A 13,735-nucleotide genomic window follows, 5' to 3' on the forward strand; every position below is an offset into this window, starting at 1 on the left:
AGTATGGGGTGGTGTTAGTATGATGTACTTTATTTCAGCCCCATGAAAAAGTTCTTTCATAGGACTGAAAGATATTTTATATAAAGCGCTCCTAAATGAGGAGAATTAAAAGCATATGAAAAGACGGGTTTGAATCTTTGAATGTTACTGTGATGTGTTTTAAGCTGCACAAAATGCTCAGCTGAGTGTTAATCTGCTTATGTGTGTGCCTGATGAATCTGTTCGTGTTCACTGATACCATCTGGGTGCTTATGCAGAGTGACCACAGTTCCACTTGGCAAAATATAGCTACATTTATTTCATACAAATGGACAGAACAATAATGCAAATGAAATGTTTCAGCAAAGATCCATGAAGATGGATTTCACTCACAATGAATAGCGGTATTTTGTGAATACAGGATATTTTAGCACACGTGAAACATAGTACTATATCTGTGAATACTGCTGCAATGTATAAACTTTTATTGGGCTACTTACAAACAGAAACAATGCCCTCTGTAAGGCATCACCCAGCAAACTTGTTTCCACTCATTTTTCACATTTTCATGATACATATATTTAATATGATTGAGAGTTACTGGAATATTAAAAAAGGACATAAACGGAGTATCATGTAAGGTTGGAGTAGATCCCCATGAACTTGTATGTTACTGATAAATAAATTATTCGTAAAAATACACACTTTTTTCTCTTTCGAAGCCAATTAAATTACACATTCAGTGTTTAAAATCACAGCATTATCATAGATTTAAATTCATAAAAACAAAAATGGTAATAACAGAATAGTGCATTCTTATGTTGATTCCTTTAATTGAACATTTTTAATTAGTTGATTATTTTCATAAAAAATATATTTAACATTTTCTGTTAATAATTATTATTATACTGATTCGTAGTATTTGTTTTTACCATGTGATTTGCATGTCACTTTAAAATGAATTAGTTCAAATGAATATAAAATCACAATAAATCATTATAATAAAACTGACAGATTTTCATGCTGATGGTGATGTTTACTGAAGTTTACGCACAGAAATAATTTTTAAATTTCAGTCTTGTAAATGCAAAAGGTGCAAAACAGGGATATGAGGCATTTCAGTTTAAGTGAAGCCACTAATCCCTGTGAAAGTAAATTATTGTGCACAAATAAAAAATAGAGACTCAATGTGTTGATTATGAAACACATAAATATAAAATGCATTTAAAAGAAAAACAGAATGAAAAAATACTCTGTATGTATATTTTAAAAAAAAAACATTTACAAATAAAAAATGCTATGACCAAAAAAAAAAAAAAAAATACAAAGAAACAAACAAACAAAAAAAAACCCCTTTAAGCGTGCCAAAACATTGCACTGGAGAGACCAAGGCAGAATGTGCTGCTAACTTTTATATGCTAAGATAGTATAATAAAAAGCTGTGTTAGCGCTGTGTAAATATCTAATTATGATGAATAACAGTTCGTGAATCCGTGACATAAGATAAAATAAGAAAAAGAAATAACATTTTTGTACGTTATCCTAAAAATTAGTTTAGCTGTTGCTAAATGCAAAAACATTTTCTTTTCTTTTCTTTTCTTTATTTTTTGATGTTTATTTCAAGACTTTTTCTGGTTTGCGGCCTGAGGAGAAAATCACGGCTTTTAAATTTCAAATGAAGACAACAAAGGAATAATTAGAGCGGCGTGCTCTCGCCTGCACACCGAATAGAAGCGCCTGCACCCCTTTTCCGTTCCCCCCTTAAACTTGATGGTTGTTGAACTTATTTTTAGTGTCATTTGATAAGCTTCCCTGCTTGCATCGAGACATCCCACTGACCCAGCCACTGGTCATTGTCTATACTGCTTCCCATCAAAGCTGGCGCGCTTTGTCAGATTTCCACTCGAATATCCATTCTGCATCTGAAGTAGTGCATCCAAAGTGACTGGATCGTTCGAGCCTTTTTTTTCCCCTCAGCTGCTGCCCTCTTTCCCCCCCGATGGCATTTCTATCCGTACTGGCATCATTTCCTGAACGGCGTCATGACAGCGCGTCGGACGAATGCACAAATACTATATATCGCCTGCTTTTGCGTGTGTGTGATGAGGATAATATCTGGAAATGAACAATACTCGTTCATTTGACACCCTTTCCGAATTCGCATTTTGGGTTTTGCATGATCGGTCTTTTAATTCCATTTGATGCAGATAGAGTAATGGGTCATTCGGTGTCAGAAGGCATAAAAAAGATGAGCACATGCTTCGCAGGCTGCTGCTTGCTCTTGCCTTTAATTATTTTAATTAAGTATGATACTTTTAAGTCAGAGATTTGAAAAATCTTGCAGTGGCTTGACAGCTATATCTATATCGCTATGTTAAAAGTCGGCGCCTTTTCCAGTATGAATCTTGATAGTCAATGTATTATTGAAGAAAAAAAAAGTGACAAAAAAAGGCACAGAGCTCTTAAAGTCCACCAAAAGTAGCCGCTTTGGTCATGTGATGTCTCGTGGTGAAATAACGCTCTGTTAATTTCTCTATTCCTGAGTGCACGATGATGGAAAGGTGTCTCCACAAAACTAAAGGGCAAAGTCCTAGCGTGTCCAGACCTTAGGGCGTTCTGTCTATAGTTTGTCATGCGTGTGCACTTCTCAGTGTTAAAATGACAGGATCTGCAGTCAGAGAAGTCCCGCCAGGCACTGGGAGATACTGGAGTGGCTTTGTGGTGAGACATTGCCAAGAGGCACTGGACTTTCTGCACTCACCAAGCCTACTGGGATTATTAACTCCAATGGCAAACAGACTTTCCTCTTTTTATTTTCCCCTCTAAAGTAGCCTCCGTCTGTGTACTTAAAATTTGCTTCTTCTTTTTTTCCCGCCCCCCACATAAGGCACAATATGGTCAGAATATGTTAAGCCCTTGGTGTGCATAAAAATACTGTCCGAATCGGGCTGAAACATGTTTCAGAAATTAAGCTTAAATCATTCGGAAAATCAAAATTTAAGCCTTTAGAAAGGGACCCAATTTCAGATGGAATGAAATGGTCGATATGATCAACAAAAAGATCATTAACTTAATACATGCTGTAATATAACGGCCAATGGACAAAGGACATTGTCTCAAAAAAAGAAAAAAGAAAATCCAAGCAAACAAAAAAACACCTTAAACTGGTTTTTTTATGTTTTTTTTCTCTGATATTTTCTCAATCCATACATTTTGATGACTGAAGTCTGTCTAGTGATGAGGGACTCGATTGAAATTCATGCAGCGTCCCTGAAAGAAAGAAAAAGACATTATGAAAAAAGTTCATTTGACACTAAGAAAGTTAACATTATATTTAGATTCCATGAACTTTCTTATATTTCTTAATAATAACTTTTCTTTTTATAATTTACTCCAATATTTCAATGATTAATAATGATTAAATAATGAAATAATTGATTAAATAATCACGAGTGAGTCTGAATGTTCCTATGGGATAAATCTGCATGTAATCTGAATATGCAGGTGATGGTGAAAGCAGGTCTTCATTCTTTAAATAAAAAAAAAAAAGAAAAAAGAAAAAAGAAATATTTAAACAATAAAATACTAAATAAACTCTATACTAAAATCTGGGCCACTTATTTATTTTTTTTATTAAAAAAGATCTAACATGATTCATTAGGATTCCTAATCATACAATTTTCCTCACACATGAAAATGAACTATTAGTATAATTTATTTATGAAATATAATATCATGATGCATTCTCACAGAACTCTAAACCATTAAAAGCTGAAATTTATTGTTATTATTATTATTTTTTTTTTTGACAGACATTTAAATATGAAAAGCAAAGACAAAAAAGTATACAAAGATATGAACTGATCTAGTCGGTACAAAGCATAGATAGAGTGCTAGAATTTTATGAACATGGTTTCTGCTCTGTTTCCTGCAGACACACAGATATATTAGTGTGAATGTATGTCGGCCGCTCTGTCCCTCAGTGGCAGAGTGTAAATAGTTTATTGGCTCCAGAGCACAATTCAGACCACTGGAGACACTTAAACAACTGGCAAAAAGAGGGAGCTCTCACACAGCTTATTCCTGTGCACACAAGTGTATACACACACAAACACACACACACACACACACACACACACACACACGCACACACACGCACACACACACATTTTTTTTGTGACTTTTCAGGACATTTGATTATATATATATACATATATATATATATATATATATATATATATATATATATATATATATATATAAAACATACATATTTTATGTAACTACATATATGCGTTAAAAATGATTTAAACCAAATCCTAAATCTAACTGTAATCGTAACCACAGTAACCACAAAATAGTACATTTATGCTTTCAGTTTTCACTGGTCATGGTTGGTTACCACTGTTGCTTAATAGTTAATTAATGTTAACGTTAGTTAATGCCCAAAGTGACCCCAACAATTCAGAGGAATGTTTGTATTTTGCATGTAAATACATATACAGTAAAATACTGTCATAGCTTACATCGTATAAAATAACACATAGTCCAGTATATTTGCTCATTAGGCAGCTATCTCAGCTAGTCTTTAGTGTGACTTAATTTAGTGGTAGAAATGGTTGAATCAATGTAAGCTAGTTGATCTAGCTGTGGTGCCTCAGTGCTTAAGGCTTTGAGTTACAGATGGGAAAGTCTGGATTCAAATCCCAGAACTTCCAAACTGCCATAGGTTGGGATCTTGAGCAAGACCCTTAATCTTCAGTGCAGTTGTATCCTGCACCAACTTTTTTTAAGTTATTTTACACTATGTAAGACATTACAGTAATTTACTGTGACTATGTTTACAGTCATTTATTGTCAATTCTTTTACAGTACTTTACTAGCAACCCTGTTATTGTAAAATTTACAGTCAATCTTTATAGTGTACATACAAAGAAAGATTACTATAATAGTCAACACTTTAGGTAACAATTAGGCTACACCTGTTTTTTAAGTTAACTCTGTTGCTTCATCAAATGAAATCTATCACGACTGCCATGTAATCTTTGGTTAAAAATAGGCCAGGACCATACAGTAAATAAACTCTTTAAGTTGCTGTCATTTGCCCTACTTTTGCAAGTGCTAATGCATGTTGGATGAAACCCGGCAGTGCCATATACTCTCCACGAATGGAAGGCTTCTCATGTAAGCCGCGTGAGGCAGACCCTCTGTGCTAGATCTCGTTCTGTCAACAAATAAGGCGCATCAGATGCTGTTTTGGCCATGGCCGACTGCGCCGTTAAGTTCACTGGATTTCAAGAGCTTTGACGTAGGAGCTCTGAAAAGCTGCCCTGCTCTGCAGACCCAGAGAGCTGACCAGGTGTGGTACAATACGGTCAGTCCCACTCTGAACCACTCACTCCAACACAGCAGCAGGCTCAGGTTTGGCACTTCCTACTGTAATCTCTGCCATGGTGGCCCGAGGTGGGCAAGCCCCAACCATCACATTGCCAAGAGAATAGAAGGATGGAGGGCTGGATGTTAGTGGTCATGGAATCAGATAGATGGGCTGTGAAGTTGACAATTAAAGGCTTTTGAAAAAATCTATATTAAAGGAATATTGTAATTTATGACACAATTGCTGTGCTGCTTATATGCTTTGTATTGCTGTTAGGCAAACCAGCTTCATACATCTCATGAGAAAAAAAAGGGAAGAAAAAAGGAAAGTGCCTGACAATTTCTGAGAACATCTTATTAAAACCTTCCAAAACACAATTTGATTTCCCTCCATCTTAAATAAAAGCCTCAGTCTCATCAAAAGACTTCCCCCCTTTCAAAACACATGTAACACCTATAGAGGTCAGTCAAACTCAGGCTTTATGACATCATCTCTTTTCTATGTTCTTATGCTTGGAGCCATCTCCATAGCACGCAATGTTGATAGCATCAGGCTTCAGAGAGCATGTCATGTGCTGAATGTGCCGTGTGTTGGGGCACCAGGCCAATGGACCAGTCCATCTGCAAGTTTGCATCTCATCTTCTGCTAAACCCGCGCTCTAGTAGAGCTTGATTCTCTTGACGTTAGAACTCTCTGAGGAGCTGTTTTGCAATTCCCTGCACTCTGAGACTGAGATTCATGAAGTGCAGACAGGATCTGTCCAATTAATTCTGGCTTATTCACATATCTCTAACCTCTCATCTTAAAATGATTGAATAAAATACTTCCATGTTTAAATGTTTCTATAAAATTATAGTCAACAATAGAGTCAACAATACTAGGGAACAATAATGAGGTTTTTTTAAAAAAAAAAAAGTTTGTGTAAATAAATAACATAAATATGAAATAAAATACTCATTACACATAATTTTGCTACTGTATACTGTAATCAATACAGAGAACAAATATTAACACTGTAATGTTCATTTTCATTGGGCATCTCTCTATAAAAAAAAATCTGTAATGGTGCAATGCAGAAAGATACATTAGCACCAACTCCACATATTGAACATATTAAAAGTTCAACATGGGACAAGAACTACAGCTGCAAGTATGGTTAGACCCAGAAGAAGCACCAGGCACTGAAGAATCAATATCTTATTGAGAATAAAGTTACTCTAAAATGTTTACAGTGTCAGCTGTATACAGAGTTGAGTTATGTGTGCGTAGTGAGGATTTAACACCAAACTTGTGCACATCAGTATTCAAAGGTCACACATAAGAATTATACAGCCAGGATGGAGTTTGAATAAAACAACAGTGCGTCTCAGTTATGTACAATTCAAATCTCCGACTTATCTTTCATGGTATTAGCTCGAGTGTAAATATACCTAATAAATACTGTTGTTGCAGTTTCATAAGTTTTTAACTGTCACTGTGTCTGATAGAGCAGGGAGTCCAGCTGATACATGGCCGAATATAATTGATCGAACCTCTTTACAAACCGTACCTGTGAACAACAACAACAAAAACCTCCAACAAACACTATTAACTCATTCATTCATAGTATTGTCTACTTAAAGTGCACAAAAAAGTTTTATGTATAATTTTTTTTATTGAAAACTCCATTTCTCATGATTCTACACAAGAAAAATCTGGTAACCTCAGAGGAACAAACTACATGAAGGTCAATCTGAATATGGTTCCCAGAAAATTGACTTAAGCATTGCCTTATGCTTAACCCATCTCTGAATACTCACAAATTTCCCAACATAAATACTGATGTAACTTTGGGATTAAGTCACCAATTTATGTCTTCAACTTTGAATGGCCCTAAGTATAGGAATAAGAAACGCTGGTAATATGAACAATATGGTTCCTTAATTAATGCTTAAGTACATAGTAGTTTATTACAGTGAGTAGTAATTATTGAGGAATTACTATGGTAGCACTTGATTCCTTACTGTTAAGTAAGTAAGTACTTAAGTATTAATTGAGGAGTTGTATTGTAAAGTGTTACATGAACTTCTAGTTACAAGTCAAGCTCAGTGGTTAAATATGGCTACCAGTCAACACTACTAACTGGGCCCTTAAGCAAGGCCCATAAATTAAGCAAGCTGGGATATATAAAGAAAAGAATTTCACTGTACTGAACTTGATCAGTAACAGTAAAGGGTTTTTCTTCTTTAAGCGGCACATACTCTAAGTGTTCCTGTATAACAGTATAACAGGCGTGTACTGATTTATGCATGATAGTAATATGTGTCATTCAAATACATAAACTAGCACCTTGTGCTAGCATAACATACAATTTATCTCAGAATCCTTTCAAAAAAGAGGAAATATTGTGGCATATGATCAGTAATCAAGCTTTGACCAGTTCCGCACTAAACCAGGAGACATGAAGGGAAGTGATGATTTTTAATCTTGAGCTGATCATAAAAAACTGTTATCCTTGCATCTAGCAGCATAACATTTGCATATAGTTTATCACCATGTCCATATTTGCAATGATGACAGAGGCAGAATTGAGGGTAAACACAGTAACTCTCAGTGGCATTAAGATATTGGCCACCTATCTCTCCATTTGATCGATTTATTGTTTAGTTAGTCAGATGGTTGTTTGGATGATTTTCTGAGTGCACTGACAAACACAATGCACCGTAAGTTCGCAGACATTAAAAACTTGTCAAAAGATTGTAGGATGTAAATATATGCATACAAAATTTAACAGGAATGTTTGAGAGCAGCATTAGAGCAGAACAGAGCGGTTGATTTTTCTGTTGATACATATAAGTATCAATACATTGTGTCTTGACGGGAAAATAATCTCTAGTATTCAGCGTAGGAGTGATGAGTAGACCAATTTATTATAGTTATATTATAGTTCATATTTTATCAGCATAGTAATTTAATATTAGTTACTAAATCATTACACTTTAGTCAACAGTAGTTTATTACAGTGATTAGTTAGTCATTACTGAGGAACTACTCTGGTAACACTTGATTACTTACTGCTAAGTTAGCATTAATTAAGGAACTGTATTGCAAATTGCTACCAGAATTATTACTTAAAATCAAGCTCTGTGGTTATGACTTTGGCTATTAATCAACACTACCAAGTTGCCACTGTTGGGCTCTTGAGCAAGGCCCTTAACCCAATAAAGCTAGGATATACATTCCAAAGATAATGAACCTATTTAACAGAAATGTTTAAGAGCAGCATTATGAAACAGAACAGAGCTGTTGGTTTGTCATCTAATACAGGGGCCATAAGGATCAATACCTGACTAGAAAAAAATTGTCAGGGCAATTCTGACAAATAGACATAATGATTGGCCTGAAAAAGTGTGGAAAGACAAACATGTGTTGCAAGACAGCAGGTGTTTAAAAAGCATTAACCAGAGATAATAAAAGTACACAATACAGCAATAAAAGCAGCAGTGAAAAATATTCATGGTAATTCAGCTCCTCTCATAAAGCTCTGAATGTTTTTTATTTTTTAATAAATGTAAGTATGCATCATTGCTCACCACAGGCTGAGTGGCAGGATGTTGACTCAGTAACAGGAAGTTGTTGCTTCCTTTAACCCACATTTCAACCTCTGGTAAAACCCATATTACCACAAAGCTGCCCCAGCACACATTGTAAAAAAAGAAAAGTTGGCTTAACTTAAAAATTCAAGGCAGCTTGCTGGACAGATTTTTTGAGTTTACTCAGCTCAAGGTTAAAAATTGAGTTAAGTGAACTACTTTGCTTAAAGGTTAAAACAAAAAAAAAAGCTGTGCAGCAAACTGTCTTGAAATTTTTAAGTTAAGTCAACTTTTCTTTTTTCTTTTTTACAGTGCACCTCTGCACTACACCACTGTGTTAAAGAGATCTTGTGTATATTTAATGAGCATGAAAAGAAAATGCATAACAATAAAGCTTAAATCAGCTTTTTCAGTCAGCAGTGCTATGTGTTCAAGACATTTTATTGCATTTTCGGTTTATGTCTAAAATAGTTCAAAAGTAACTAAAACGTCTCACTCAAGCACCACCAGCTAGTAAACAGATCAGCACAGAAAGCCTTTTCCCATAAAAAAAAATTGCACAGGCTACGTCACAGAAATCATGCAGATGTTTCCTAATCACTACCCTGCCTCTTTCCCCCGAATATTTTTGTCAGGGTAAGGATACATCATTGCCAGCTAACAGCTCTGGGCACCATCCCCTGGTTGTTTGAGAGAAAATGCCAGTCGTTTTGGCGGAGCGCGGACACTCACAGACGGCACAGCCGGGCACAGATGGCACTAATGGACAAGTGAAATCCAACAGAGGGAGCGGGACCGAGCCGCAGAGGAAGCGTCATTCCAAATAGCTGCGGTGGAAGCCAGGCCCCCATACAATCTTCCAGTGGGGCTACTGCTGCAGTGCTTCAAGCATAAAGAATTTAAAGTGATAAAATAATCATGATGAAGGCAGGGGTGTTGTTTGGAAAAGAATTTGCTGGATCAGATGGAAATGCAATTGATTTTTTAGTTAAATAAATGTACTAAAGTAGACAAACATAAATGTTTTGGTTGCCTGTTTATGAGCATTTAAAGTATTATTATGGGGTTATCTTACAAATAGCATTCTTCAATTTAGACTAGGGTATTTAAAAATTATATTTGTTTATTTGTATGTATAATTGGGGATAACATGTTGAAAGATCCGTCCATGGCCAAGTACTAACCTCTTGGCAGAAGCAACCAGGTTACTGATGTTACTTAATTTGGGCTACAATTTAGAGGAATTTGTGATGGCATCACTCTTTAAAGGGGCTCGTATTTATGAACATTTCGTAGAAGAGTACAGAATGATGCAAGAAGCAACCTGATTCATTAAATTGTTGTGCATTATCAAAATGACATTTAAAATGAGCACAAATGACGAATCAGCTTCAGCTGCATGGACGGAGGTTCCCACCCACTAGTCCATTACTTACTGCATGTCATATGCATGTGACACACCAAATTGTCCCTTAAGTACATTTAATTTACATAAAACAGGTTACCCAAGATCCTCGATCCTCAGCACTGCCAGGCCTTGGGTTGGGTTACTGATCGGAAGGTCGGGGGTTCAAGCCCCAGCACTGCCAAGCTGCCACTATTGGGCCCTTGAGCAAGGCCCTTAACCCTCTCTGCTCCAGGGGTGCTGTATCATGGCTGACCCTGTGCTCTTACCCCAACTTTCTAACATGCTTGAGTATGCGAACAAAAGAATTTCACTGTTCTGTAATGGGGTGCACGGTGGCTTAGTGGTTAGTACGTTCACCTCACACCTCCAGGGTTGGGGGTTTGATTCCCACCGTGGCCCTTTGTGTGAGGAGTTTGCATGTTCTCCCTGTGCTGCGGGGGTTTCCTCCGGGTACTCCGGTTTCCTCCCCTGGTCCAAAGACATGCGTGGTAGGCTGGTTGGCATGTCCGTAGTATGTGTATGTGATTGTGCTTTGCGATGTGCCCGATGCTCCCTGGAATAGGCTCCAGGTTTCCCTGCGACCCTGAAGAGGATAAGCGGTATAGAAGTTGTATGGATGGATGTTCTGTAATGTATATGTGCATTTTCATTTGATCAGCATTATCATAAAATTTAGAGTTTACTGTTGAACAATGAAATAAGACAAAAAAAGTATTGACGATCTTAAATACATCTCTTTGAGATATACATAATGTTCGATGTATTTTCCACCATCAAAGCAAACAGCAACACTTTTTTCTTTCTACAAAAATGTTACAGGATGTTCTACCAAGTTACTTCATGTATCATTATCATATTAAGTAAATACATCTGCTTCAGCCCTCTCAGCATGTCTGCCTACTTCTCCTGATTTCCTATGAGAACGCTCAAGACACAAATGAGCATCCAAAAAAATTGCCTATGGGCTCATCAGTGCTTTATACTGTCTCAAGGCTGAGTCCTCTGCCATGGCTTGGCCTCCAAAAAGCATACATACATAAAACCTCACAGTCAATTCCAAAACAAATATCGGACAAGTAGGTGGAAAGCATATAGTGTAAGAATTAAAACTCTTTCTCAGGTTTGCCCAACATCATGTGAATGCATTTTATTCTTTACATTATATCTCCTGTTCTGATGTTATTTAATACAGTAAGGGGTCATGACCAAGGCAGACACAATGTTAAATTGAGTACTCAACTGAATTTGTGCAGAAGTGTGTGTGTGTGTGTATATGTGTATGTGTGTGTGTGTGTGTGTGTGTGTGTGTGTCGGTGGGTGCACAGTCCCCAGTCTCCCTTGCCTTCCACCAGTGCAATGGTGGTCAGGGGTCGCATACGATCTTAGCGAGGGGGAAGAGCAAGTCATGCGACAAGGGCAACGATAATTGGAGGGAGCTGTCAGGATGGAGCAGCGGTGAATGTGTGCAAGAGTCCTGCCATTTGGACACATCGGTGCACATGTGCCAGGAAGCCCGCCCTCCCATGGGGTGGCACACATTAAAGCCTGTGATGAGACTAATGTGGGCAGAAATGGCCTTGGCACTCAGCCCATGTGGGTTCCATGCCTTGACCTATCAGAGGAGCCTGAATGTAAAGGCAAATGTACAGCACCTGATGTAAAGCTCAGACTAACATCACATGAGGATTTTCCGTGAAGTTATACTGGATACAAGGTGTAGCTTATCTATTGATTATCTTTACAGTACAGAGTCCAAATGTTTTAAATTTATATTTATAATAAATTCTTAATTAAGATCATATGATCAAGTAAAAAAAATATACCAGAAGCAATCATAATGTATTACACATCATGTCAATAGAAAATAGATGCTAAAAGGAGTAGCATTTCATTTGAAGGGTACCTACATTAAGCCTTCATAAAACACATTAATAATAATTGCATAAATATTTGATAAACAACAAAGAAATTACAAAGAAATTGCAAACTTTTTTTAAGACATGTATTGCTTTGTCTTGACGTGAATCAGAGAAGCGAGAAGAACCCAATCAGCATTTTGAGTCATCTGTTTGAGACTGTAATATCTGTAGTGCTTTTATTACCAGCATTCACGACGTACTGCGAAATGTTCTATTGTCCATCTGCCGTCTTATATTTTGGCAGGTGTATTAACTATATATACTAGTTACAGTGCTGTGAAAAAGTATTTGCCCCCATTGTAACTTCTTCTGTTTTTCTGTACACCTCATACTAAATTGAGTTACTAATTCCTCAAATCTATTAAACTCTATTCATAATGGGGTTCATTTGGACTAGACACAACCAGGCCTGATTACTGTGAACCCTGTTCAATCAAATCAATCAGCACAACTTTTTCAACAGCATGAAACTGATTAAAGGTCTTACCCAGTAACACATTATGTCAAAGATGAAAGAAATTATCAGTCTGGGAAGGGTTACAAAGCTATTTCAAAGGCTCAGGGACTCCAAAGAACCACAGTGAGAGCCAACTGTCTTGTTTTCTTGAGCCTGTGCCAACTGTAGCCTAAGATTCCTGTTCATGGCTGACAGGAGTGGATCCAGATGTGTTCTTCAGTTGTAGTCTATCTGCCTCAAGATCTGATATGTTGCTTCATCAGAGATGCATTCTTGCTCACCATAGTTGAAAGATTTATTTACCTGTTATTTGAGTTACTGTAGTCTTCTGAACTAGTCTGACCATTGTCCTCTCACCTCTATCACAACAAGGCATTTCCGCACTCAGAACAGCAACTGACTGGATGTTTTTGCATCATTCTGTGTAAACTGTTATGCTTGAAAATCCCAGGAGATCAGCAGTTTCTGAAATACTCAAACCAGCCCGTCTGGCACCAACACCCATGCCACGGTCAGAGTCACTGAGATCACATTTTTTTCTTATTCTGATGTTTGATGTGAACATTAATTGAAGCTCTTGACCTGTATCTGCATGATTGTGCATGAATGAGCAGGTGTCCCTCTGTTCCTATTAAAGTGGCCAGTTAGTGTATATACCAAGTGATTTTTCACGAAAACTTTCACTAAAATACTCAAAAGCCATATTAGAATGGAGAAAGTTCACTTGTGTTTTATATGTTGAGTTCTAACATCAAGGGAATAAAATAGTGTGTTGTTAGAGAGTGTTAATAACTCATGTCCCTTGTTTATTTACACAAAATTAACCATGCAAATCAGTCTTTAATTTATAACTCGGGGTTGTCTTAAGACGTTAATTCATTCCGTTTCCTTGGCAAAATTGTACCTCTAAATTACGACACCGAAAAGTTGTTTGTTATTTACTACCACAAAGCACATGAGTATGAAAATACACCCAGGCTGCTCGAGCTGCTATGCTCAGTGGAAAGCTTCGACGATAAAGCA

At 36.9% G+C, this 13,735-nt stretch overlaps 1 protein-coding gene across 1 annotated transcript in view; it reads right to left on the bottom strand.

The window, feature by feature from the left end:
* Positions 1-278: 278 nt before the first annotated feature.
* antxr2a (ANTXR cell adhesion molecule 2a) overlaps positions 279-13,735 on the bottom strand; it is a 49,271-nt gene continuing 35,814 nt past the window's right edge. The window contains exon 17 of the mRNA XM_053654007.1: positions 279-3,249. Coding sequence (XP_053509982.1) covers positions 3,211-3,249 — 39 coding nt within the window. The 3' untranslated portion in view covers positions 279-3,210. The remainder of the gene's footprint in view (positions 3,250-13,735) is intronic.

Source organism: Ictalurus furcatus, chromosome 22 (genome assembly GCF_023375685.1).
Source record: "Ictalurus furcatus strain D&B chromosome 22, Billie_1.0, whole genome shotgun sequence".
NCBI lineage: Eukaryota > Metazoa > Chordata > Actinopteri > Siluriformes > Ictaluridae > Ictalurus > Ictalurus furcatus.